The 27026-nt window shown below is 37.9% G+C and overlaps 1 protein-coding gene across 3 annotated transcripts in view; it reads right to left on the bottom strand.

The window, feature by feature from the left end:
• LOC150082046 (TBC1 domain family member 1-like) overlaps nt 1–27026 on the bottom strand; it is a 402976-nt gene that overhangs the window by 100183 nt on the left and 275767 nt on the right. For all 3 annotated transcript variants that reach the window (XM_090379078.1, XM_090379077.1, XM_090379079.1), the window contains 2 exons: nt 26798–26931; nt 650–829 (listed from right to left, as the gene is read on the bottom strand). In XM_090379078.1, the coding sequence (XP_090235204.1) occupies nt 650–829; nt 26798–26931 (314 nt within the window). The remainder of the gene's footprint in view (nt 1–649; nt 830–26797; nt 26932–27026) is intronic.

A 27026-nucleotide genomic window follows, 5' to 3' on the forward strand; every position in this document is an offset into this window, starting at 1 on the left:
GATTAAGAGTGCAATCCAGGGAGATTTAGATAGAAATAGCATTCCGAAGGATACACAACATACTTTTGTTAGGGGAAAGTCACATTTAACTGATCTGATTAGCTATTTTGATGTAGTTACTCATGAGCTGGATGTAAGGAATTATTTCAATATAGCTTATTTGGATTTCAGCAAGGCATAATTAATTAGGCCAACCACTAATTTCTCTTATCTTTCAGGAATTATAAATATTGTGTATGCGCGTGCATGCATGCATGCATGCACGCACAGGCACACGTGCATGAGACATCTGTATTTACTTTTGTATTAACTGTATATTGACCATTGAAAGCATCATACAGCTGGTGGAAGTTTTTCTTGATAGGGATGCTATGTTCCATGATTATAAATTGAAATCACAGAAAGACAGCAGAATTTCACTGTGGGAAGGAAAATATTGGTAATCAAAATTTGTATCAAAGTTGAATGATATCAGAAAAAAGGGGAATTCTGTTACTAATTGCATGCATGAAAAATCTGCACACCCCTAAATTATATCATGAAGTATCATGTAAATTTAACTAATATGCTTGTTATAATCCAAACAGAAAACAGGACTGAGGCACAAAGGAAATAGTTTAGCAAATTATTCAAAAAAAAAAAATACTACCTTGCAATTTCTTGTTTTCTTTTTCCATCCTTATGAGCAATATTTGCTCTAAAATAGCTCTTCTCCACATATCTCTTAATTCAGCCTTTGTTCTTTTCACTGGAATAATTTTATCACTAGAGTCATCAGAGGACATTAAATCAATCAGATCATTTTTATTTGACAGATCAATGAGATTTCCTGTAAAATAAATGAAAACTTATTCTCAGTATATAACTTTGCTCCTTATATAGAATACCAGCAATATGAGAAAAACTTTTTAAGGTAGTATCTGAATTATAGCTTGTCCACCGATCGCAAGGTCCTTTCAAGGGGTACAATGGCATACAAAATTGGTCTTATTGAAAAATTATTGAGGTCAACTCCTCTTATTATTTTACAAATCAAAAATATATATATATATATAAAAGACAAATTCTGTAGAAAAACAGAATAGGGATAAAATATTCTTTGAAAAAATTGTAAAGGATATGCTAGTACAAATTGTTGAAATGTGTACAGATATATAATTAAAAAAACAATGAATCACAATATGTTTAACCTGGGAGCAATCGCACCCCAAAATGTTGCAATGGGGATCGTGAGGTACTTGACAGGTGCCCAATTTTGTTTGTTATTTATGGAGAAAGTTTTTAATTTTTTTTAAATTCTGCTTGCAGCATTCCAGTATTTCATCTTTATACACTGCAGTACTTATTTCATGTAACTTTTTAATTTTCAATAAAAAATTTAAAAATTTAAAAAATGCTGGTTTTTTTTAAATCTATGTTATTTAAAAAAACAAAATAAAATATTATTTTGGGTAAAAATTGAAAAAATAAAGTCGTATTCATAAAATAAGCATGAAACAATGTTTGCATATATATTTCTGAGCAGATATGTAAGCAGCAGAAATTTGCAGCCAATTTTACTAATTCTGCTGGAAAGGGAGAGGAAGCATTAAATCATGAAATATAAACCTAATCCTAATAGTTTAATCAGCACAGAAAAATGTGAAATTTTGAAATTATGAATGGACACTCTTTATGGTTTAGAATTTTGTTTGGTAGCTTGGAGGAGTCTACAGAAATGGACTCCAACTCAGTAATGGATTTAAAAATGTTTGGATCTATGACTACAAAAATGCTCATAATTTAAAACAAAAAATAGTTTATTAATTCTGCTGAACATAAAATAACAATATGAACACTAAATTTATAAAATTGAAGTATCATTTTCCCTCTTCACCAGGTTTGTTGAAGCAGTTAGTGCACAGCATTTTTACATGGTTCAAGCATGAAAATTTGATGCAATATTCACAGCAGAATCATTTTTTTTTTTTTTTCTTTTTCCCTATGCAGAAGTGGCACCTTTCTCTTGAGCCTGTTATAGGTCTTTTGTTATTACTGTGGCTATTCCAGTTAGCTCCTGCCTCCATTTCCCTTACCTCACGGAGAATATTGGTCATTAGTGACTTCTGTTTTACTTTGTCATTTTTAAGATTTCCAGGTAACTTTCTCAGGAAATGCCTTCTTGGCAATTTCTTGATTTCATCTACGTTGTTGGAAAAAAAGTAGTACTTGTACATTTATTAGCTGCTACATTTAACATGGAATAAAACACTACCATTGGCCATTGCCTAGTATTCCTGCTGATGTTATATGTCTCATATAACCCCAGGGGCTCACTTCTGGTAAGTATGGGATTGGGAAACCCAGGGTCCTGAGCTAGATATTATCATTCTTCTCTTTCTTGGTGATTCCTTTCTACTTCTCTCTCTCTCTCTCTCTCTCTCTCTCTCTCTCTCTCTCTCTCTCTCTCTCTCTCTCTCTCTCTCTCTCTCTCTCTCGGCTGGTGCAGCATAAGCCTCAGGCTTTCTTGCACCATAGGCTAATAATAAAATAATAACTCATTAACTAGACCAATTCCCTGATAGAACAGAACTGGTGCATAATGTTGAACTTGAATGGCATTCATTTGACATAATCAAAATACCCAAGCAGAAACTGTGAGGTACGACGTGCCTCAAACCAAAAGAAGTTGCATAAAGGGTTGTGCAGTACCTCTCATATGCTTTCGACTAATTACTCTGAAAATCATGAAATATTGTCTTCAAAAACAATTCAAATAAAACTATATCTATATTTAGGAAGATATAAAGTTACAGTCATTAAACTTAAATCAAAAGAAAAGGGAAAAAATTATTTATTTGGAGCACATGATGGGTTCTGTGTGACCACTGCTGTTTTAACCTAATTCATTTAGTATTAATAGTGGCAAATGGTGAAAGAAAGCAAGCTTATAGAGAATCAGAAGAGTAGGGTAAAACACTTCCTACATCACCTGCCCAACTCCTCTAATAATCTGTCTAGTTGTTCCTTAAATTTATTCAACTTACTCACTTCATCAACACAAAATGGAAGTTTGCTCTAACGATCAATACTTGTCCACTGGTTGAAAGCAAATTTACACAAATATATCATGCAACCATCCTTAAATTTATGCCCCCACGTGTGTTGTCTGCACATGAGGATTGATGCCATTAGCACTTAGCTTACCCAATCCATTCAAAGCCTTAAACACATCAATCAGATTGCCTCACAAATGCCTTGTCTCCAGATGCTGAAATTTGCAGAAATGAAGCCTTTACTGGTAGGAGTACCCTTCTGTTCCTCTCACTAATTTCATTGTTCTTTTATGCATTCATTCCAACAGATCCACATCCTTCCTAAAATGATGCTTCCCGATCTTGCTTTCCCTATAAGATGCAACTTTACTATTGCCTTATACAAAGGAATAATTATCTCCTAAATCTTGATAACAAAATTCCTGTATATCACTAACAAAATCCCATCAGCTATCCATTAGCAGCATGCCTGCACTACTCAGAGAATTTCATGCCTAACTGAACAATTATCCCAAGGTCTTTTTTGTTCTCTACTATCTTCAGTGTGGTAACCACACAGTTGGTATGTTATTCTGGGATTACTGTTATCCTTATGCAGTACTTACATTTGTCAATATTAAATTTCAATTTCCAATTATTACCCATCTGCCTAATTTTTCTAGATCTTGTTGCAGTAGCATACCTTGATTACTGTCATAAATCACCCTGCCAACCTTTACAGCATCTACAAACTTAGACATTAAGCCTGGTATTCTTCAACAATATAATTAATAAATATCAAAAACAACAATGGGCCCAGCACTGAACCCTTGTGGACTCCACTAATAACATTAGTCCAAGAAGATCAGTGCCCGTTGATAACCACTCGCTGTTTTCTCCCACTTGTCCATCCCTTTAACCATAGCAGTCTTTCAGGTAGAACAATATCAAAAGTTTTTCCAAAATCTAAGTATATGATATCAAAATTATATTTTTGCACCTAGTTCCTTTGTTACTATATCATAATAGCCAATCAGATTAGTCAGAAAAGACTGCCCTCTTAACAAAATTTATAAAATGCATTCCTGTTGAGATGTCCTACATTACTTCTTTAACTAGTGACTCCATTATTTTCCCTGGAACAGAGATCAAGCTTACAGGTCCATAATTATTCACTTTATTCTTTGATTTCCCCTTTATGCACTAGGCGGGCATTTACATCTCCAACCCAAAAGGACCTCCCCTGAATCCAAGGATGCTCTCATAATTATGGCTAAAGGTTTGCTTACCTCTTTTGCTGCTTCCTTTAATATTAAGATTAATCCCATCATCCCCTGATGGGATCTTTCTAATCATTTTTGTGCACCAAAGAGCAGACGAAAGAGCAGAGTCGAACAATGCTGCCTGCACTCCTGAAAAACAATCCTTCTCCAATAATGCAGACAATACACATAGCAACATCTTTTTTTTTTTTTGGATTGAAAAATATTCATCACTGACTAAAAACCAATCTACTAAAAATGATCATGTATGTGCTTGCAGCTCTCGAGACGCTGCACGACTTAAGCACAAATTGTAAAATGGCCAATATGTTATCCCTCTAAATTTCAATGTTAAAAGGGTCAGTATTAACTTTCTAATAATTTTATCAAATTTTGTAACATCAGCAGTCACACAAGAACTTGGAGAATATGAAATCTGGAAGTTTCAACACATGAGTCTTTTCGAATAGCAATTAAAAAAAAAAAATAAATATATTTTGCATAATACATTTAGGGCAAAAAATAAATAAATTTTGCATAATACGTTTAGGCCTTTTTTGATCAAATTAAATAAAAAGATAATCCAAACAGCCACACCTCAGCTCAAGTTGGGAGGAGGGGAAGGGGTGGGGAAGTTTTTTAATATATGGAATAGAGTGGGAAGGCATTTTTTTAAAATATATATATATTTTGAAATATTATTTATTAATACTGGAAAAACTTAACAAACATCCAATTAGGTATGAATTAAGGTGACTTTTGCTGCTGAACTTCTCTTGAGTGAGCCTCTCAACATGAGGCAAGTATGCTTTAATTTTCATCTTTAAACATGCTGAGAGACTCGCATTGTTCAGACGGTTTCTTGATTTATTGTTAATATAGTTCATGTTTGAAAATATTTGCCCGCAGAAATTCGTCAAACCAAAAATTGAGGGAAGTCCAAACGCAAATATCTCCAAATTTATATACCTGCCTAGTAAGCTACTCCAAGCATCGAACACAATTTGGTCTTGCTTTTCCAACTAGTCTATTGCCGTCCATTTGTGCAGAATTGCAAGGGCAGCCTTTTGCCTCTCCAAATCCTCAATTTCAGTTTTAAGGCATTTTAGTGTTGCACTTCACGTCCTTGATTTTTAACTCCTCTAATTCCATTTCAAATTGTACTTCATACAGGCTAAAAGTTAAAGAGCCATGGTTTGCCGACCCCTGATTTAGGACAATAGCCTCGCGTTACATAGAAGTTAACTAACATATTAGTTAGTGCTAGAGCATCATGCTTATATGTAGCCAACTACTAAGTAGTTGAGAAATGCTATCATTTTAGTATATCATTTAAGTATGATGCATGTATACCAGTGCTAGGAGTATAGTAAATAAATTTGATGAATTTGAAGTGCTGGTTAAGACATCCAAGGCAGATACTGTTGGGATATCAGGGATGTGGTGCCACCCAGATATAAGGGAAGCAGAACTGTAATTTGGGAGTACTATGTGTACAGAAAGGATAGGAAGGGAGGAGGGGTTATGCTGTTAGTTAAGAAACACATAAAAATCTAAGGAAGTGCATACAGTTGACATAGATGGGCAGTGCAATGTTGAGTCTGTTTAGGTTGACCTAAGCACTGGGAAAGCAGAAATGAGGGTAGGAGTTTGTTCTAGGCCTAATGACTCTGATGAGTACAGTGAACAATTATACATAGAAATAGTGTGCCAGTAAATCAGAATGTCTTATAATGGGGGGATTTTAACTTTCCAGATATAGAATGGAACTTGTGTGTTGGTCACTTGCACACTAGCAAGGCTTTTGTGGAATTATTGGACAATTCTTTTCTACAGCAGCATTTTAGAGAGGAAACACTCTTGATCTGATTATCAGCAGTGATTATTCATGCATTAAGAATTTACAGATAAAGGAACCACTAGGTGGCAGTGATCACAGTATACCAATGTGTGGGATTTACTTAAAGATATAACTACCATCAGGGGTAAAGGGAAGGGTTTTTGCTTTTGTGAAGGTGACTACAGTAGCCTTAGAGATTTTTTAGGTTCTATACAGTGGGACCAACTCATGATGTTACCAAAAGCAAATTCTAAATGGGAAGCATTCAAGGAAGTAATTTTGAAAGCTATTAGGCTTTTTGTTCCAACTAAGAAATACAACAAATGTATCTCTAAGTTTAGGCCCAAATGGATGCCAGATGAACTAATGACACTCATGGCAGAGAAGAAAAATGCATGGGATGCACATAAATTGTCAGGCAACACAGAAGCCTATGGTAGATATAAGCAAGTCTGTAATACAGTCACAAAGGAGGTTAGGCAAGCAAAGGCAGATTATAGGAAAACTTTTGGCAAAGGATGCAAAGATGTCATTACTTATATAAACTCTAAAAGGAAGGGGATGAATCAGATTGGTCCACTTGATATCAATGGCTTGACCATAGATGATCATTCTCAGATAGAGAATGATCATTCTCTATCTGAGAATGACCATGAATGGCGAACTAAATGAGTATTTTGCATCTACATTCACACATGAGGAGTTATTCAAGGAGGAGAGAGCCAGATGTTTATCAAACTCTAATAGGGAGTTAAATGATTTTGTAATAACTGAGAGAAAAGTGGAGGAGAAATTGTTGAAGTTAAACATAACTTCACTGGGGATGATGAGTTCCAGTACGGCTTGTATAATGTATTTAGGAAGGATAGAGTAGATAGAAGGGGCAGTGGGGTAATGCTTCTTATCAGAAGCAGCCTGAGTGCGACGATAGCTTTCCCGGATCAGACATTTGACATGCTAGTATAGAGTCTGTATGGTGTGAGATAGTTGGAAACAAAGGTATAATGCGAGTAGGAGTAATCTACAGAATAGGTGATTGTGACGATTATGACAAAAGCCTTTACATGCAAATGGAATGGGCAAGTAAGCGTCAATGCCTTATTATGGGTGATTTCAATTTGCCTCTAATTGATTGGAGTAAATGGGAAGGAAACTCGACATGGGGAACAAAATTTTTAAATCAACTAGATGACTGTTATTTGTATCAACATGTCAGGGAAAATACTAGAGAAAAGAATATCCTAGACCTCATCATCACACATGAATCAGATGACATAACAGGGCTGACAGTAGAGGAACCAGTAGCTGGAAGTGATCACGGAGTTCTACGGTGGATGATGACGAGAGAGGTAGCAGAAGTAAAAGGCAAAGGAATGGGTTTTAATTTCAGAAAAGGAAATTACGATGCCTTAAGGTACTACACGGCCTCTATTAACTGGGTAGATATCGCGCAGAGAATGAATACAATTGAACTGTGGTACGCTTTTAAAACATTAAACACAGATGCCTTGAATGCGTATACAGTCGGTCCTCGTATAGCACGTGTTTGCATTACACGAATTTGATCATACACGATTTATAAATAGGGGAACGTTATCTTATATAACACGAACCGAATTCGCTTATACACGATTCGCCTTTGTGTTTACAAGAAATGGCAGTCGAACGCGGAATCACCCCAACTGAACGCAACACGATAGGAATGAAGAAGATTCTGAAAATGTATTTATGTGTTTTATATCAGTGAAGGGGAAACACATTTCGCCATAATAACGTAAAAACCAACACAATTCCAGCTATCGATATAATCGCAAATGCAATTAGATGGAGTTTACTACCAGTTTATAACAGATTCCACTAGCAGAAACGCAACTGGAAATTGTTTTTATTGTTTTATGGTAGTAACCTCCAGAAATGTGCTTTAGTAAAATGTGAGGTGTTAATTAATATTGTATCTCGGCCTTTACGGTGTTATTTATTCAGTTGCTACACGCGCGCAGCTTTGTTTATGTGTATCAAGCGTGCCACCTCGTTTTGTAATTGTACTTTATTCCCTAAAAATTAGTAAAATACTTAAAAGGTGTGAAAAGGAAGCGTCCTGGCTAAGACACTGCAGATTCAGAGAGAAAAAAAAAAAAAGCAATATCGATAAACAGAGGCGGACTAGGTCAAAAATTCTTACCCGGGAAAATTTATAGTGGCCTCATACTACGGTTTATGGCCAAAATCACACCGGCCTCCGGCCCACCGTGGTTTCCCCCGTAAGGCTTATGGCCAGTCCTCTTCTGTCGATAGAGAAAAAATACGAAATTGTGAAACATTTTGAGCGAAATTAAAGACCATGTGATATTGCACGTGCTACAGACCTAAATGAGGCAACGCCGAGAATTACAAAGAATGCAGCGAAAATAAAAACAACTTTCATAGTGGGAACAACTCAAAGTGTAATTAAAATCCATTAGATTAAGACAAGAATTGGAAGAGATGGAACGGCTGTCATCTGTTTGGATAGAAAATCAAACAAAAAGCAAGTTTGCTTACGATAGAAGCAAAAGCATTAGCAATATTTTATTACGACTTACGTATTATAATTTATACTTACGTATTATAAAATACGTAAGTATTTTATTACGACTATTTTATTTAATATAATAAATTTTTACGAATAAAATACGTATTTTATTCGTAAAAAATACTTTTCTAGTATTAAAAAATACTTTATTATAATATAATATTATTTTTATTACGTATTTTAATCGTTATAAAATACTTACGTATTTTATAACGATTAAAATTACCCGATTATTTATTGTGTTTGGTAATGTTTTGGTTCCAAATGTGTGTTCAATCTTGGGTGGTTGGCACCTAACCCTACTTTTCCCATAGGGCCTGTTGTTTATATTGCACGATTTTGCATTGCACGAGGGTTTCTAGGAACGCAACTATCGTGCTATACGAGGACAGACTGTATACCATTAAAAAAAAAAATACTCCACGAGAAGGGTTCCAAGTTGGATGAATAGTGAAGTTGCCACATTACTTGAGCAGAAAAAGGTGGCATGGAAAGGGTACAGAGCAATAAAAAGTACTGAAGCCTATAACAGCTACAAGGTGATGTGTAATAGAGCCACAGAAAAGATTCGACAGGCAAAGGCAGTTTATGAGAAATCACTAGCAGAGCAAAGAGGGGGGGATAAAGAATTCTTCACATATATAAATGCCAAGAAGAGCAGGACAAACCAGATCGGACCTTTACATAAGGGAAAGGGGATAGTAATAAATACACCAGCTGCCGTTGCAGATGAACTCAACAGTTATTTGGCATCGATATTTACAAATGAAAAGCCTTTTGTGGCAATGGGAAATTGTGGGAGTGAAGTTAAAAAATATGTAATTAATGATATTGAAATTTCGCAAGATTATTTAATGAAAAAACTTTCGAGCCTACAGACCAGTAAGGCTCCTGGAGTTGGTGGAATATACCCTATAATCTTAAGGGAGGCGGCAAGCGAGTGCATTGAACCATTGAGGCTAATTATGCGACCATCACTAGACTCTGGGGAGATTCCCTTGGATTGTAAAAGTGCAAATGTATCTCCCATACATAAGGGTGGCTCTAAAAGTGAAGTTGGAAATTATCGACCTGTCAGTCTGACTTCAGTAGTAGGGAAAATCATGGAGGCAATGATCAAGGGTGGAATTCAGGATTATTTGGATCGAATTGAAATTCTTAAGGAATTGAAATTCTTAATTGAAATCGAATTGAAAATCATGTTTAACAGCATGGTTTTGTAAAGGGAAAATCATGTTTAACAAATCTGGTTCGCTATTTCGAAAGGATCACTCACGAGCTGGATTTAGGGAATAATTTCAACATTGTTTATTTAGATTTCAGCAAAGCTTTTGACTCAGTCCCACATGAGCGGTTGCTTTATAAGCTGGAACAGGTTGGAATCACAGGGAAAATCCTTAGATGGATAGCAGGATGGCTTCAGGGCAGGAGGCAGAGGGTTGTGATAAATGGCTATTCCGCATATTGGGTTGATGTAAGAAGTGGGGTTACCCAAGGATCAGTATTATGACCACTGTTGTTTTTAATTTTCATAAACGACATTGATGAAGGGATAGAGGGCATGATGTCTAAATTTGCAGATGATGTTAAAATTGGTAGAGTAGTTAATGATCACAGTCAAGCTGAGCTTCTTCAGAGAGACCTAGATAGACTTCAGGAATGGTCAGAAAAATGGCAGCCATGCTTTAATCCAACAAAGTGTAAGGTATTACACCTGGAAAACAGTAATCCCAAAATAACTTATTCACTTGGGGGAGTTCAACTAAACCCAGCACTGGAGGAAAGGGACTTGGGTGTTGCGATACGGTCAGACATGAAATTCTCTGAGCATTGTAAACAGGTTGAAAGGAAGGCCCATGGTGTCCTATCGATGATCTATCGAACTTTTGCAAGTAGAGATAGGGACGTGATAATCCCATTATATAAGGCTTATGTTAGACCACACTTGGAATACTGTGTTCAAGTATGGAGACCGCACCTAAAGAAAGACATTGAGCTTCTTGAAAGGGTGCAAAGACGGGTAACTCGCCTAGTGAGATCGGCAAAAGGGCATCCTTATGAAGAAAGACTTCGAATACGTGGGTTGCAGAGTTTGGAAACTAGACACCTTAGAGGAGATTTGATTGAGGTGTTTAAGGCTCTGAGAGGCATCAGTAAAATGAATGAGGACGAAATTTTCAAGATTATAAATGATGCTAGAACTAAGGGACATAAATTCAAGTTACGGGGGGAAATGTTTAGATTGGACTGCAGGAATTTTTATTTTAGCCAGTGAGTTATAAATTACTGGAATAAGTTGCCTTCATGGGTGGTAGAAGCCAACAGTTTGGGGAAATTCAAAGGTCATCTGGATAGTACTTTTGGGTAAGGGAAGCGCATAGGATGATAGGTTTAATTTCCTTTTTTTTATTAATTATTATTATTTATTTATTTATTATTATTTTTTTTGATTTATTATTATTATTTTTTTTTTTTGGCTGGTGCAGCATAAGCCATAGGCTTTTTTGCACCATGCGGCCGTTACTAATACTAATAACAAAGGCAACTGTGGTAGATGGGATCTATCCAGTTATTAAAGGAGGTGGCAAAGGAAGTAAACAAACCCTTCGCCATAATTATGAGAGCATCCTTGAACATGGGGGACATTCCCATGGGCTGGAGATTAGCATTAGCATTAGTAGAGGCATATGATGCAAGAAAGCAAGCTTATGTAGCATCAGCCAAAAATAAAAAAATAAAAAAAAACACACACCACTTCCATTTCACCCCTCCGTTCATTCGAAATACCTGTCCAGCTGAGCCTTAAATTTATTTAGGCTATCAACTTCCAAAACAAGGGATGGAAATCTGTTCCACCAACCAACTACCCACTGGCTAAAGGCAAATTTCCACACATCTATCTTTCCTCAATCTGAATTTATGCCCTCTCAGGTAATTATTCTGAGCAAGAGGAAGAATCCCATCGGCGTTGAGCATGCTCAACCATTTAAGGCTTTATACACCTCTATGCGATCACCTCGCCGGTGCCTAGTCTCCAGACACTGTAATTTGCAAAACATAAGCCTTTCTTCGTAAGAGCAACCCTTTGTTCCATTCATTAATCTTGTTGCCCTTCTCTGTACTCATTCCAGCAGCTTTACATCCTTCTTGAAATAAGGCCTCCAGACCTGTATACAGTACTCAAGGTGTGGCCTGACAATTGCCTTATACAAGGGAATAATCACCTCCTTATCCCTGCTAGAAAAATTCCTGTATATATCATTGACAAGACACCATGAGCTACTCTTGCAGCCTGTCTGCACTGCTCAGAGAACTTCATATCCGCCTGCACAATTACCCCCAGGTCCTTTTCGTTCACTACCAATGTCAGTGTAGCATCACATGCAAATGTATCTCCAATTCACAAAGGGGGGATCAAGAGGTGATATGAGTAATTACAGACCTGTTAGTTTAACATCTGTTCCAGGGAAAATAATGGAGTTACTGGTTAAAGAAGCATTGCAGGATCATCTAGACAAGACAGCAGTTATTGTTTGTTATTTGGTTTTTAGGAACAGTAGCAACTAAGGCCATATTGCTCAGCGGTCATTCCGACCTTTCTGCATCCTCCGTATTTGGTGGTCATGGTCTTGAACCCTGGTCTAATCAAGAAGCATGTGCTACGCATTGCTGCTCCTGCCCACCTGGCTGTGGAGGTGCCAACAGCAGTTATAGTTCAGACGCAGCATGGGTTTGTTAAGGGGAAGTCTTGTCTGACAAATTTGATTGGATACTATGTTGTGGTCACAAAGGAACTGGATGCAAAAAATATAATTTTGATGTCATATACAGTCCATTCCGGTTATTTGGGACACATCGGGACTAGTTTAAGCGGTTTTTAATATTTTGGCCCGATTAAGCGGCTGCCCCAATTATCCAAAGTTTCACGTAAATAGTTAAAAATACAATGTACCTCCCCCTTTACAATTGGTTCACTGTACAATCAAATCACGTTACAACGAACTCAACATAGTAAAGTACCGTTCACTATACGATGTGGAGTAAGCGCTTGTCATTGTGATCATGTTTGTGAATTGAATTTTAATTCTATTAAACAGCAATTCTAATTAGCAAAAATAGAAGGAATATTATCCACAGGCTATAAAAGCAAAGATATATTAAGCACAAATTTACCCTTTATTACCTTACCAATTAAAAAATTAAATGATACGGGAAAATCGGAAGAATATACGTTATAATCAGAATAATTAATACATACTGTAATATGTACATATGAACTAGTTGACATTTCTGTTCACTGACATTTGTGGTTGGGGGTTAAAATTTAAAACAGAAAAAAGATAAGCAATCAATAACAAAGAACACAGCACATACAAATTGCAAGTAACCCAATACGTGCAAGTGAGAATGGAGTACCGAGTTACAAAGCTTTAAAAATAGGAATGAAGAGAAGATCTGAAAATTTAATTTTTTTATATGATTGAAGTTTTCATGGAAGTGTAAACACATTTCACCATAATAACCCACAGAATTTCAGCTGTCAGTATTATCGCAAATTCAGTAAGATCGAGTTTACTGTCTGTTTATGATAGATTACACTAACAGAAAAGCCCAATAAACAGGTGACTGCTAATTGTTTTTATTGTTTTATGGTTGTGACCTCCAGAATTTCCGGATATTTGAGAAATTGAAGCTGTTCGTGCAGTGCAAAGTTTCTCACATTGGAAGGTGAAATGCAATATCCTATTGCCAACAAAACTATGGAAAAGAATTCCAGTTAATGTGAGAAGATCATTAACATACAAGAAGTAAGGAGTGGGAGAAAGAACTGAACCTTGGGAAAACACCTGCATTAGTAGAAAAGTCAAGATGACAGAGAGCCAACTACTATCATCTGCAGTGAGCAGTCAGAGAGAAAACTGGGCACCCAATTACAAAAAACACTTGGCAAACCATAAGATGGAAGCTAATTTAGAACAAATTTATGCCAAAAATTATCAAAAGCCTTTGAAATGTCAAGGGCCACTGCTTGAGTTTCACCAAACATTACCATTGAATTTGTCCATGGATAAATAACATAAAACAGTAGATCAACACTGATAGAATCCATACTGACAATCATTGATAAGATGGAAGGTTTCTAGATAGTTTAGGAATTGGCAGTTAATAGATTCCTCAATCACTTTAGAATAAAAGTAACAGAAGTCGGACGATAATTGGATGGAAGGGGTTTGTCACCCATTTTAGGAACTGGCTGGATGTGACCAGATTTCCAAAGTGAAGGAAAAACACCGGTGGAATAAGAAAGTGTAAAAAGGTGACACAGAACAGAAGTAAGCTCAGGAGGACAAGTTTTGAGAATGAGTGGAGAAATACCATGAGGACTTGGTGCTTTCTTGGTTTCAAGGCTGTTAAAAACTCTTCTGACATCCTTTTAACGAGAGACCACAGGAAGCATCATTGAATGGAGTGTATGTACTGAGAATGGTAAGAGGTGGTTTCCCAAGATCATCAATACATGAGTTAGGAGAAAAGTAGGATGCTAGCAGGTCAGCTCTATCTTTAGCTGAGGTAGCAATAGGACCATCTGGTTCTGACAGAGGTGGAAATATGATGGGCAAAAATTGGGGCCAATAGCTTTGACAAAGACCAGAATGCCAGACTACCATTTGGACAAGAAGCAAGTTTCCTACTCTTAGCCTGTCCAAAATCTAGTTTGGACTGATTAATAACTGCTTTACTATTGTTTCAAGCTTCTGTATATCAGAAAATGAACTTGGAGATTTGGATACATGCCAATTGAGATGTGTAACATTCTTGACTTGAACAGCCTTGGCATATTTATTGGAAAACCAAGGTTGAGATAAATGAAATTTTAAGGATAAAGGATTTAATCCTTGCAAGAATAATTTCACTAATGCAATCTGAGGAAATGATGATATCAAAATATTTGAAAACAGTAACCTGACCAAGGAAAAGCAGAAAAGTATTCTCACAGATCATCCCATTCTGCATTCTTTTAATGCTAAACAACATGAGGTTGGGAATGTCCATGAGAGAAAGGCCCCGTTGGAGAAGAGACCACCATAAAGTTGTGATCTGAGGTGGCCAGAGAACTACTCACCTTGACCATGTATTTAGAACAGTCATTTGTGAGAAAAAGATCAAGAGCATTAGCTGCGTCTTTAAAATTCTCTGGTTTGCTGTTAGGTAAATGAACAATCTGTGCAAGTTCATTAGAAATTGCAAAAGCCTGAGCATCTTGACCAGTTGGGTCAGTGTAACTAGAAAATGGAAGACAGCTGGAGTTGTGAACATTAAAATCACCAAAGAAAATTACCTCACTGTTAGGAAAGTTGATTGGGAGAAAGTCAAGTTGCAAAGAGAGGAAGTCAAAGAGTTCCAAGTGGTTAGTGGAGTTTGGAAAATGATAGAAGCAAGAGATGAATTTGAATTTAGCATTAGTAGAAGCATATTTATTAAGTATCAACCAAAAAAAAAAAAAAAGATCCCATTTCACCCCTGAGTTCAGTCCAAATACCTGTCCAGCTCAGCCTTAAATTTGTTTAGGCTATCAATTTCCACAACAAAGGATGGAAGTCTGTTCCACAACCAACTACCCGCTGGCTAGAGGCAAACTTCCGCACATCTATCCTACACCTGTCTTTCCTCAATTAGAATTTATGTCCTCTCAGATGATAATTCTGAGCAAAAGGAAGAATCCCATCAGCATCGAGCATGCTCAAACCATTCAAGGCTTTATACACCTCAATCAGATCACCTCGCAGGTGCCTAGTCTCCAGACACTGTAATTTGCAAAACTTAAGCCTTTCTTCGTAAGAGCAACCCTTTGTTCCATTCACTAATCATGTTGCCCTTTTCAGCGCTCATTCCAACAGATCTACATCCTCCTTAAAATGAGGCCTCCAGACCTGTACACAGTACTCAAGGCCTGACCATTGCCTTATACAAAGGGATAATCACCTCCTTATCCCTGGTAGAAAAATTACTGTATATCATTGACATGATACCATGACTCTTGCAGACCGACTGCATTGCTCGGAAAACTTCATATCTGCCTGCACAATTACCTCTAGGTCCTTTTCGTTCTCTACCACTGTCAGTGTAGTACCACAGAGTTTATACGTTACTCTGGGGTTACTGCTTCCCATATGTAGTACTTTACATTTTCAATGTTAAACTTCATTTACCACCTCTCAGCCCATCTGCTCAACTATTCTAGATCCTGTTGCAGCAGGGTACTGTCATTAGTGTCCTTAACAAGCCTGCCAACCTTCATATCGTCTGCAAACTTGGACATTAAGCTTGATATACCATTATCAATATCATTTATAAATACAGAAAACAGCAACAGACCCAACATTGAACCCTGAGGGACTCCACTAATAACATTAGTCCACAAAGAGCAGTGTTCATTGATTACCACTCTGTCTTCTCCCACTCAACAATCTCTTAATCCATAGCAGCAATTTGCCTCCAATGCCACACTGCTCCAATTTGTGCAGCAGTCTTCCATGTACAACAGTATCAAAAGCACTTCTAAGATCCAAATATATGATATCAAAGTAATTCCCTGCATCCAGTTCCTTTGTGACCACATCATAGTATCCAATCAAATTGCTAAGGCAAGACTTTCCCTTAACAAAACCATGCTGTGTCTGAGTTAAAACTGAAGTCGTGTCTAGATGATGCTGCAGTGCTTCTTTAACCAGTGCCTCCATTAATTTTCCTGGAACAGAAGTTAAACTAACAGGTCTATAATTACTTGTGTCACCCTTTGATCCTCCTTTGTGAATTGGGGTCCCACTTTCACATCTCCAGTCCATGGGTACCTCCCCTGAGTCCAAAGAAGCTCTCATAATTATGGCTAAGGGTTTGCTTACTTCCTTTGCTGCCTCCTTTATTATAACTGGATAGATCCCATCCACCCCGGGTGCCTTACCTATATCTATCCTGAACAACCTGTCCCTCACCCCCCTCTCGGTCATTACAAAATCATCCAGCCCACCGCCAGAGTCCAACTTACGTCTGGCATTTCCCTCCCTGAACAACTCCTCATGTGCAAATGCAAATGCAAAACACTGATTCAGTTTGTTAGCCACCTAAGCAGGATCATCAACAGCTGAACCATCAATATCCAGTTGGGTTGGTCACTCACACACTAGCAAGGCTTTTGTGAATTTATTAGATTGATTGTGTTCTACATAAGCATGTTTGGGAGGCAACTACAGGGAGTAATACTCTTGATCTGATTATCAGTAGCGATTCTTCATGCATTAAGACTCTTCAGATAAAGGAACCACTAAGTGGAAGTGATCGTAGTGTGTGCTGAAGTGGGATTTACTCAAAGAGATAACTACCATCAGGGGCAAAGAGAAGGGTTATTACTATAGGCGACTACAGTAGTCTCAGACAGTATTTAAATTCAATATGGTGGGACAAACTCATGATGTTACCACAGCAAATTCAAAATGGGAGGCAATCAAAGAATTAATCTTGGAAGCTACTAGGCTTTACATAACAACAAAGAAATATTCAAGGTTTAGGCCTAAATGGATGTCAGATGAACTAATGAGACATGTGACAGAGAAGAAAAATACATGGGATACATATAAATTAATGGGTGACATGGAAGCCTATGATAGATATAAGCTGGTCTGTAACCAAGTCAAAAAGAAGATTAGGCAGATTATGAGAAATCTTTGGCAAAGGATGCAAAGAAAAACAGCAAAGAGTTCTTTACCTATGTAAACTGTAGAAGGAAAGAGATGAATCAGATTGGTTCATTGAATATTGATGGTTCAACTGTTGATGATCCCGCTCAGTAAATGAGTATGAGTATTTTGCAAACTAAATGAGTATTCTGCATCCACACCCACATATGAGGAGCCATTCGGGGAGGAAAATGCCAGAGGTGAATCAAACTCCAGCATTGAGCCAGATGACCCTGTAACAACCAAGTGGAAAGTGGAAGAGAAAGTGTTGAAGACAAACACAAAAAAGGAACCCAGAGTGGATGGGATCTTAGCATTAGCAAGGACACATGATGCAAGAAAGCACGCTTATATAGCATCAGCCAAACCCCCCCCTTATTTCACCCATCAACTCACTCCAAATGTTTGTCAACTTCTGCCTTGAATCTATTTAAGTTATCAACTTCTACAACAACAGATGGAAGTGTGTTCCAGCAATCAACAACCTGCTGGCTAAAAGCAAACTTCCACACATCTATCCTACAACTGCCTTTCCTCAATTTGAATTTTTGCCCTCTAAGGCGATTATTCTGAGCAAGAGGAAGAATCCCATCAGCATTGAGCATGCTCAAACCATTCATGGCTTTATACACCTCGATCAGATCACCTCGAAGGTGCCTATTCTCCAGACACTATAATTTGCAAAACTTAATCTTTTCTTCGTAAGTGCATCCTTTTGTTCTGTTCACTAATCTTGTTGCCCTTCTCTGTACTCGTTCCAACAGCTGTACATCCTTCTTAAAATGAGGCCTCCAGACCTGTATATAGCATCAAGATATATATATATACCTGTATATACTCAAGATGTGGCCTGACCATTGCATTATACAAGGGGATAATTACCTCCTTATCCCTGCTAGAAAAATTCCTGTATATCATTGACAAGACACCAGAGCAACTCTTGCAGACCATCTGCACTGCTCCGAAAACATCATATCTGCCTGCACAATTACTCCCCAGGTCCTTTTCACTCTCTACCACTGTCAGTGTGGTACCACACAGTTGATACGTTACTGTGGGGTTACTGCTTCCCATATGCAGTACTTTACATTTGTCAATGTTAAACTATAGTTGCCACCTTTCAGCCCATCTACTAAACTTTTTTAGATCCTGTTGCAGCAGCATACTGTCATTAACAACCCTGCCAACCTTTGTATCATCTTCAAACTTGGACATTAAGCCTGATATACCATCATCAATATCATTAATGAATACAGAAAACAACAATGGACCCAACACTGAACACTGCGGGACTCCACTAATAACATTAGTCCATTAGCATTAGCATTAGTAGAGGCATATGATGCAAGAAAGCAAGCTTATTCAGCATCAGCCAAAAAAAAAAAAAAAACCCTCTCCCATTTCACCCCTCCGTTCGTTCGAAATACCTGTCCAGTTGAGCTTTAAATTTGTTTAGGCTATCAACTTCAACAACAAGTGATGGAAGTCGGTTCCACCAACCAACCACCCGCTGGCCAAAGGCAAATTTCCGCACATCTATCCGACATCCGTCCTTCCTCAATTTGAATTTATGCCCTCTGAGGTGATTATTCTGAGAAAGATGAAGAATCCCATTGGCATTGAGCATGCTCAAACCATTCAAAGCCTTATACACCTCTATCAGATCACCTCGCCGGTGCCTAGTCTCCAGACTCTGTAATTTGCAAAACTTAAGCCTTTCTTCGTAAGAGCAACCCTTTGTTCCATTTACTAATCTTGTTGCCCTTCTCTGTACCCGTTCCAGCAGCTCTACATCCTTCTTGAAATGAGGCCTCCAGACCTGTATACAGTACTCAAGATGTGGCCTAACCATTGCCTTATACAAGGGAATAATCACCTCCTTATCCCTGCTAGAAAAATTCCTGTATATCATTGACAAGACACCATGAGCTACTCTTGCAGCTCGTCTGCACTGCTCAGAGAACTTCATATCTGCCTGCACAATTACCCCCAGGTCCTTTTTCATTCTCCACTACTGTCAGTGTAGTACCGCAGAGTTGATACATTGCTCTGGGGTTACTGTTACCCATATGTAGTACTTTACATTTGTCAATGTTAAACTTCATTTGCCACCTCTCAGCCCATCTGTTCAACCTTTCCAGATCCTGTTGCAGCAGCATAGCGTCAGTAGTGTCCTTAACGACCCTGCCAACCTTTGTATCATCTGCAAACTTAGACATTAAACTTGATATCCCATCATCAATATCATTCATAAACACCGAAAACAACAATGGACCCAACACTGAACCTTGAGGAACTCCACTAATAACATTAGTCCACGTTGAGCAGTGTCCATTGATTACCACTCTCTGTCTTCTGCCACTCAACCATCCCCTTATCCATAGCAGCAATTTGCCTCCAATGCCACACTGCTCCAATTTGTGCAGCAGTCTTCCATGTGCAACAGTATCAAAAGCCTTTCTAAGATCCAAATATATAATATCAAAGTTATTCCCTGCATCCAGTTCTTTTGTGACTACATCATAGTATCCAATCAAATTGGTCAGGCAAGACCTGCCCTTAACAAAACCATGCTGCGTCTGAGCTATAACGGAATTCTTGTCTAGATGATCCTGCAGTGCTTCTTTAACCAGTGCCTCCATTAATTTTCCTGGAACAGAAGTTAAACTAACAGGTCTATAATTACTTGTGTCAGCCTTTGATCCTCCTTTGTGAATTGGGGTTACATTTGCACATCTCCAGTCTATGGGTACCTCCCCTGAGTCCAAAGAAGCTCTCATAATTATGGCTAGGGGTTTGCATACTTCCTTTGCTGCCTCCTTTAATATAACTGGATAGATCCCATCCACCCCAGGTGCCTTTTTTATGTTTATCCTCAACAATCTCTCCTCCACTTTGCTCTCAGTTATTACAAAATCATCCAGCTCACTGCCAATGTTTACTTTACCTACATCATTCTCCTTCCTGAATAACTCCTCATGCGTGAATGTAGATGCAAAATACTCGTTTAGATTGTTAGCCACCTGAGCAGGATCCTCAACTGTTGAACCATCAATATCCAGTGGACCAATCTGATTCATCCCTTTCCTTCTCGAGTTCAAGTATGTAAAGAACTCCTTTCTGTTTTTCTTTGCATCCTTTGCCAAGGATTTTTCGTAGTCTGCCTTTGCCTGCCTAATCTCCTTTGTGACTTGGTTACAGACCAACTTATATCTATCATAGGCTTCCATGTCACCCATTAATTTGTATGTATCCCATGCATTTTTCTTCTCTGCCACATGTCTCATTAGTCCATCTGACAACCATTTAGGCCTAAACCTTGAACAATATTTCTTAGTTGGTATGTAAAGCCTGGTAGCCACCAAGATTAGTTCCTTGAATGCTTCCCATTTTGAGTTTGCTGTTGGTAACATCATCAGTTGGTCCCACTGTATAGAATTTAAATACTGTCTCAGACCATCATAGTCGCCTTTACGAAAACAAAAACCCTTCCCTTTACCTCTGATGGTAGTTACCTCCTTGAGTAAATCCCACTTCAACACACTGTGATCACTGCCACCTAGTGGTTCATTTATCTGCAGGTTCTTAATGCATGAAGAATCACTACTGATAATCAGATCAAGAGTATTGCTCCCTCTTGTTGCCTCACGAACATGCTGATGTAGAAAACAATCATCCAATAAATCCACAAAAGCCTTGCTAGTGTGCGAGTGACCAACCCACAAATTCCAGTCAATATCTGGGAAATTAAAATCCCCCATTATAAGACTCTCTGATTTACTGGCCCACTCTATTTCCCTGTACAATATATTATTATACTCATCAGAGTCATTAGGCCTATAGCACACTCCTACTCTCAATTTTGATTTCCCTATGCTTATGTCACACCAAACTGACTCGACACTGCCCTGTCCAGCGATGTCAACTGGCTTCACTTCCTTTGACTTTATGTGTTTCTTAATTAATAGCATAACCCCCTCCTCCCCTCCTGTCCTGTCTATCCTTTCTATATACATTGTATTCCCCAAATTCCAGTTCCGCATTACTTATATCTGTGTGACACCACGTCTCTGATATCCCAACAATATCTGCCTTTGATGTTTTGAGCAATACCTCAAATTCATCAAATTTATTTACCAAACTCCTAGCATTGGTGTACACGCAGGTATACATGCACCTGTTTCTATTCTTAGCTACCCTAACACAACCCATGTGTTTACTTGTAACGCAATGACTACCAGCAGTCTCTGAAATATCCTGCATCTTGTTTTTCAGACTTCTGCTCATTTGAATAGAAGCAGTGCAAGAATCACTTCCACCTCTGCCAGTGGCTACTGTTAATCTATTAGTCCTTGTATCCCCCCCAACTAGCAGTTTTCCGACCCACCTAACACTGCCTCGACAGCATCAGCAAAAATTCTTGCACCCTTTCTATTTAAGTGTATCCCATCCCTGTAGAAGCAATCTCTCCTGTTAACAAGTACAGTCCAGGCTGAAAAAAATTCTACCCCTTGAGCCTTGCACAATCCCTCCAGGGCCGAATTGATCGACAAGGCTCTCATCATATACTCCCTCCTATCGTGTCTGGGCAGAATTGCAGACACTTTCAAGTTCAACCCTAATTCACGGCTTTTTTTCAACAGTGACCTGTACTTGCTAAGTAATTCCGCCGGTCTCCTACTCCACGAAGAGAAGGGTCCATTGATTACCACTCTCTGTCTTCTCCCACTCAATCATCCCTTTATCCATAGCAGCAATTTACCTCCAATGGCACACTGCTCCAATTTGTGCAGTAGTCTTCCATGTGGAACAGTATCAAAAGCCTTTCGAAGATCCAAACACAAGCTGGCCTTGATTAACGCGATTAAATCGTCCTGCGAGCGAATCTCGCAAAGCGGAAATGTGTTAATCGAATATAATAATCAATAGGAAAAATTACAATTGGTTCTTGACCTTCTGGAATGTCCATATAGAATTTTAAAAATACCTTTTAAATAACTTTTTAACTGTATACAATGTAAAAGATAATGAAAATAATTATGGAATTAAATGTTTATTGCGTAAAACAGCGGTTCCCAAACTGTGCGCCTCGGAATATTTTAAATTTTCGAGGGAAACTCAGCGATACTCGGCATCTGTCGGACACTGCACGAACTATTAGCTCAAGGGAGTTCACAGTTTCACCATTTCTTATTAAGTTGCTTGGACTTAACTACTTAATAAACAGAACTGTTAGGTATTTCTTTTGGTCTAGGTGCGCCGTGAAAAAATTACTGAGACACTAAGGGCGCCGTGAACCGAGAAAGTTTGGGAACCTCTGACATAAAATACACAAGGAAGAAATGACTGTTGCGGAAACATTTGAACAGTGTTGACTTTCTCTTTTCATCAATCAATTTCCGATAGCCAACAACAATCTTCTCTGGCCCCTGGCGAAATAAATATCGCAGAGAACCTCAAACAAAAGGTTTGAGGTCCTCTGCGATACGAAAGATTTCATCTAGTTCTCTTACCATTATCTCCTTCACGGTAACATTTTCATCTGGCTCATTTAAAAATTTGAATTTTTAAATGCAAGTCTGCATTGACTTTATTAGTGGGAGACAAACAAGTAACAATGTCTTATTCTGATGGTTGATGGAACACACTAAGGCAGGCAGCAGGCAAATGTTTGTTTATTGCCGATCCAACGCGCGGTAAGCTTAATGCACTATTCAAATCTTTTTCAGCTATCGCATAAAAAAAAAAAAAAGATCGCGTTAACCAGAAATTTGCATCGTGTAAAGTGAAAAGTGGTATAATTTTTTCAAACAGCGGTAACTGAAAAAGACATTAATTGAACTCGCGTTATGCGAGGCCTGGCTATATATGATATCAAAATTATTCTTTGCATCCAGTTCTTTGGTGACTACATCATAGTATCCAATCAAATTGGTCAGACAAGACTTCCCTTTAACAAACCCATGCTGTGTCGGAGCTATAGATGAAGTCTTGTCTAGATGATCCTGGAATGCTTCTTTAACCAGTGTCTCCATTAATTTCCCTGGAACAGAAGTTAAACTAACAGGTCTGTAATTTCCTGTCTGCCTTTGATCCTCCTTTGTGGATTGGGGTCACATTTGCACATTTCTAGTCCATGGGTACATCCCGTGAGTCTAAGGAAGTTCTCATAATTATGGCTAAGAGTTTGCTTACTTTCTTGGCTGCCTCCTTTATTATAACAAGATAGATTCCATCCACCCCAGGTGTGTTTCTTATATTTATCTTCAACAATTTCTCCAACAATACACACATTGTACATTATTATTTTTATTTGACATTACCACTTGAAAGAATCAATGGCCGCTACTGTCTTGTATACCTCTTGTATAGGTTAAGCTATAATACTATTCATTATTCGCTAAACTCTCAGATGCTCCTGGCCATTTGCTGTAGTGAGCAAGAGTTCAATGATCACTTTTTCAAAGAAAAAGTAATCATTGAAAGAACTGATATCGAAATTAAAACTGCATCCCGGTTTGTCCTTTACAAATATAGTAATCCTATGTATAACGCCATGCTATTTATTCTTTTGTGAGTGTAAGAAATTTTACTTTTCTGTTCGAAACTCATGCATTGAAAACGTGTCTTATTTCAATGGAAACTCTTTTCTCCTTAGGTATGCTCACTGACGTTTATTATAATTTTTACATGCATTACAAATTTGTTGACTTACCCTTTCACTTATAATAAACAGATTTCAAAGCATGATACTTTAAATAAAGAATTGAAAACATAGTTCGTACACCATGGGTAATCGTGAATGGCATAAAGGCAACAAAATATTACTCACATATAAACAAAACACAGAATGGGGCAGAGAGAAAGATTTTAACACAGAGAATATCGAAAAGAGGAGATTCCAAATTACTAAGTCTCTGACAAGGAAAATCAGAAAGGTGGTACTTGTGCATATGGACATATGACATCATTGAGACTGGAACTGAGACCACATATATTTGTGAAATGAACACGGCAGTGTTTGGGAGGTTTAGATCTTGCAGATAAGTTTGTTCTGTAAGTTTGACTATGATGTATTCAGTTGTAAGAAAAAGGTAGGTAGGATATGCATGAAATAATGAAGTTTTTGGATATGGTATACACAATGTGTATACCATATCCAAAAACTTCATTACTTGATATGTGTGTGTGGGGGGGGGAGGAACATTGTCGAGGGCACATAATGTAGCCTCGACACACACACACACACCACTTGGACTTCCTCCAGTCACTATCTAGCAGAGTAGAGGCAGCAAGATTATACACTAGCCAATCAGGAAGCCTCCTAGCGCATTATCAATAGGTTCAGTCCGGTGGACTATCTAGCAACTGGCAGCAAAAACAAACCATTTTAGGATTGTACCTTTGAAACGTAAAGAAGATTGTATTCAGTGGTGAGCTATAGTGGGCTCGCATGGGTTCGCGAGAGCCCATTGTTATTTTTTTTGAAAATTTGAGAGCTCATTGTTGAGACAATCATTTATTTTACAAATAAAATCCTGAAGGCAATTACTGGGTATCCAGAGCCGAAACTACGGTGGGGCGAGCGGGGATCCCATTCCCAGCATTTTAATGGCGCAATCGATCGGTTATGTATTTTAAAATTGCTTTATAGTGAATTTTTTTTGATTCCCCTTGGTAATTATATTTAAAATGGTTTCCGTTGAACAAAGAAAATTTCCTTGTAACAAACGGATTACAAGAGACAACTTTGTATGCATTGTTCTCACCCCTGGCCTTTAGGCAATTTAGGTAATTAGAAAGTGCAAATTAAGGGATTACCGTTTCACAATGTTAGTGGTGTCCATAAAACCCATTCAGTCACATACTGAGAAGTTGCGCTAGTCAATATGCTTTCCATAGCCAGTCAGAGGATTAAGAAGATTCTCGACAAGGATTATAGCCTCTGGTCAACCTGTGATGCGGTTCCCCTTTACTCCAACAAACAGGCATATGTTTTTCGGAGAAGTGAGTGATCCATATATAAGAAAGCCAGAAAATATCTTTGAAACCATTGCGATTAACAGTGCTGAAGCTGATTTCAGCTTTCAGCATAATGAATAATATTATGACAATTAAACATGTTGCAGATTATGATGACAATACATCTAAATTATTATTAGCTATATTGTGTAAGGAAGCCTGAGGCTTATGCTGCACCAACCAAAAAAAAAAAAAAAATTCCCAAGTTACCCTGAGAGAGAGAGAGAGAGAGAGAGAGAGAGAGAGAGAGAGAGAGAGAGAGAGAGAGAGAGAGAGAGAGGCAAAAGTAGAAGGGAATCGCCAAGAAAGGGAAGAATGATGATATCCAGCTCAGGACCCTGGGTGTGCCAAGCCCATATTTATCAGATATGAGCCCCCTTGATTTTCTGTCAACAACTTTGAACCCATAGTGCCAATACTTCTTCTATAGCAAGAACCTCTGTTATTATGTGTCACACACATTCAGATCAGATTCCTAAGATGCTAGCAGTGTATTGAACTGTCGCTCATCGATCAGTCATCACCAGATCATGCATACTGTTAACTTCTGGAGTGATAGACATTGCAGGTCTTCCAGAGCAAGGATAATCTTATAGGATCTCCCTCCCTCATTTAAATACTTTTGCCCACTTCTTAACAATGAAATAAGAAGGGGCATCCTCCCCCAATGTTATAGCCATATTCTCATGAATTGCCTTTTGCGTTAGTCCTTTTTTTTCCCCAAATATCAGACAAGTGCATGGTAACTGATTTTGTCCACTCAATTTGGTGATTTTGACCTCAGGATCTGTAATTAAAAAAAAGAAGTTACTGAAGCTACATGAAACTTGGTGGGTTACTATTTGAAGTTATACATCAAGTATAAAAATTTTTCATACTGTACCACTATCATTTCATATTCAGGCCATGAACTTTTTAATCAACACTTGTGGAGTGAATTGCAGGAAGTTTTGTTTTAGCCAGCAAGTTCTTGATCATTATCATAACAAGTTACTTCCATGGGTAGTTGAGGATGATGGCTTGGGGAAATTCAAGGCTGACTTAGATAAGATCCTGCAGGAGAGTGCATTGTGTTCCCACCTGCCCAATAGATGCACTTTAAACCTCTTAAAAACCAGAAGTCTGATGATTTCATCAATTTTCACTCCAGGCAGATATATCCTGGTTTTACTCTACCTATCCCTATTGCAGAAAACATTTCACAGGCAGAAGCAATGATTAAAAAGATGACTGGCAAAATCAGAATGAAAGCATAAACTCTTTGGCTTTAGGTGAATTCTTACATATGATATTAATATTAACATCACAGTTAAACAATTCAATTCTAATCTACAAAGTAGTAATCAACTCACCACGAATGTTTATATTATTCTGTACTGGAACCTGAACTTTATCAAAAATGGTTTGCCTCCAAGAGCCTTTAGGTACACTAGGTGCATCGCCGCCACCAGTGACAGTTTTATTTTGACTTTCCACCTTCATAAAACTAAATTGTAAACAAAATATTACATAAGGTTTAATTCTCAGCTAAACAACTTAAATAATTTTAATTTTTTTTAAAAAAGTGCATATTTATAGAAA

The sequence above is a fragment of the Mastigoproctus giganteus genome, chromosome 8, assembly GCF_048544385.1.
Source record: "Mastigoproctus giganteus isolate SK-2022 chromosome 8, ASM4854438v1, whole genome shotgun sequence".
Lineage (NCBI taxonomy): Eukaryota > Metazoa > Arthropoda > Arachnida > Uropygi > Thelyphonidae > Mastigoproctus > Mastigoproctus giganteus.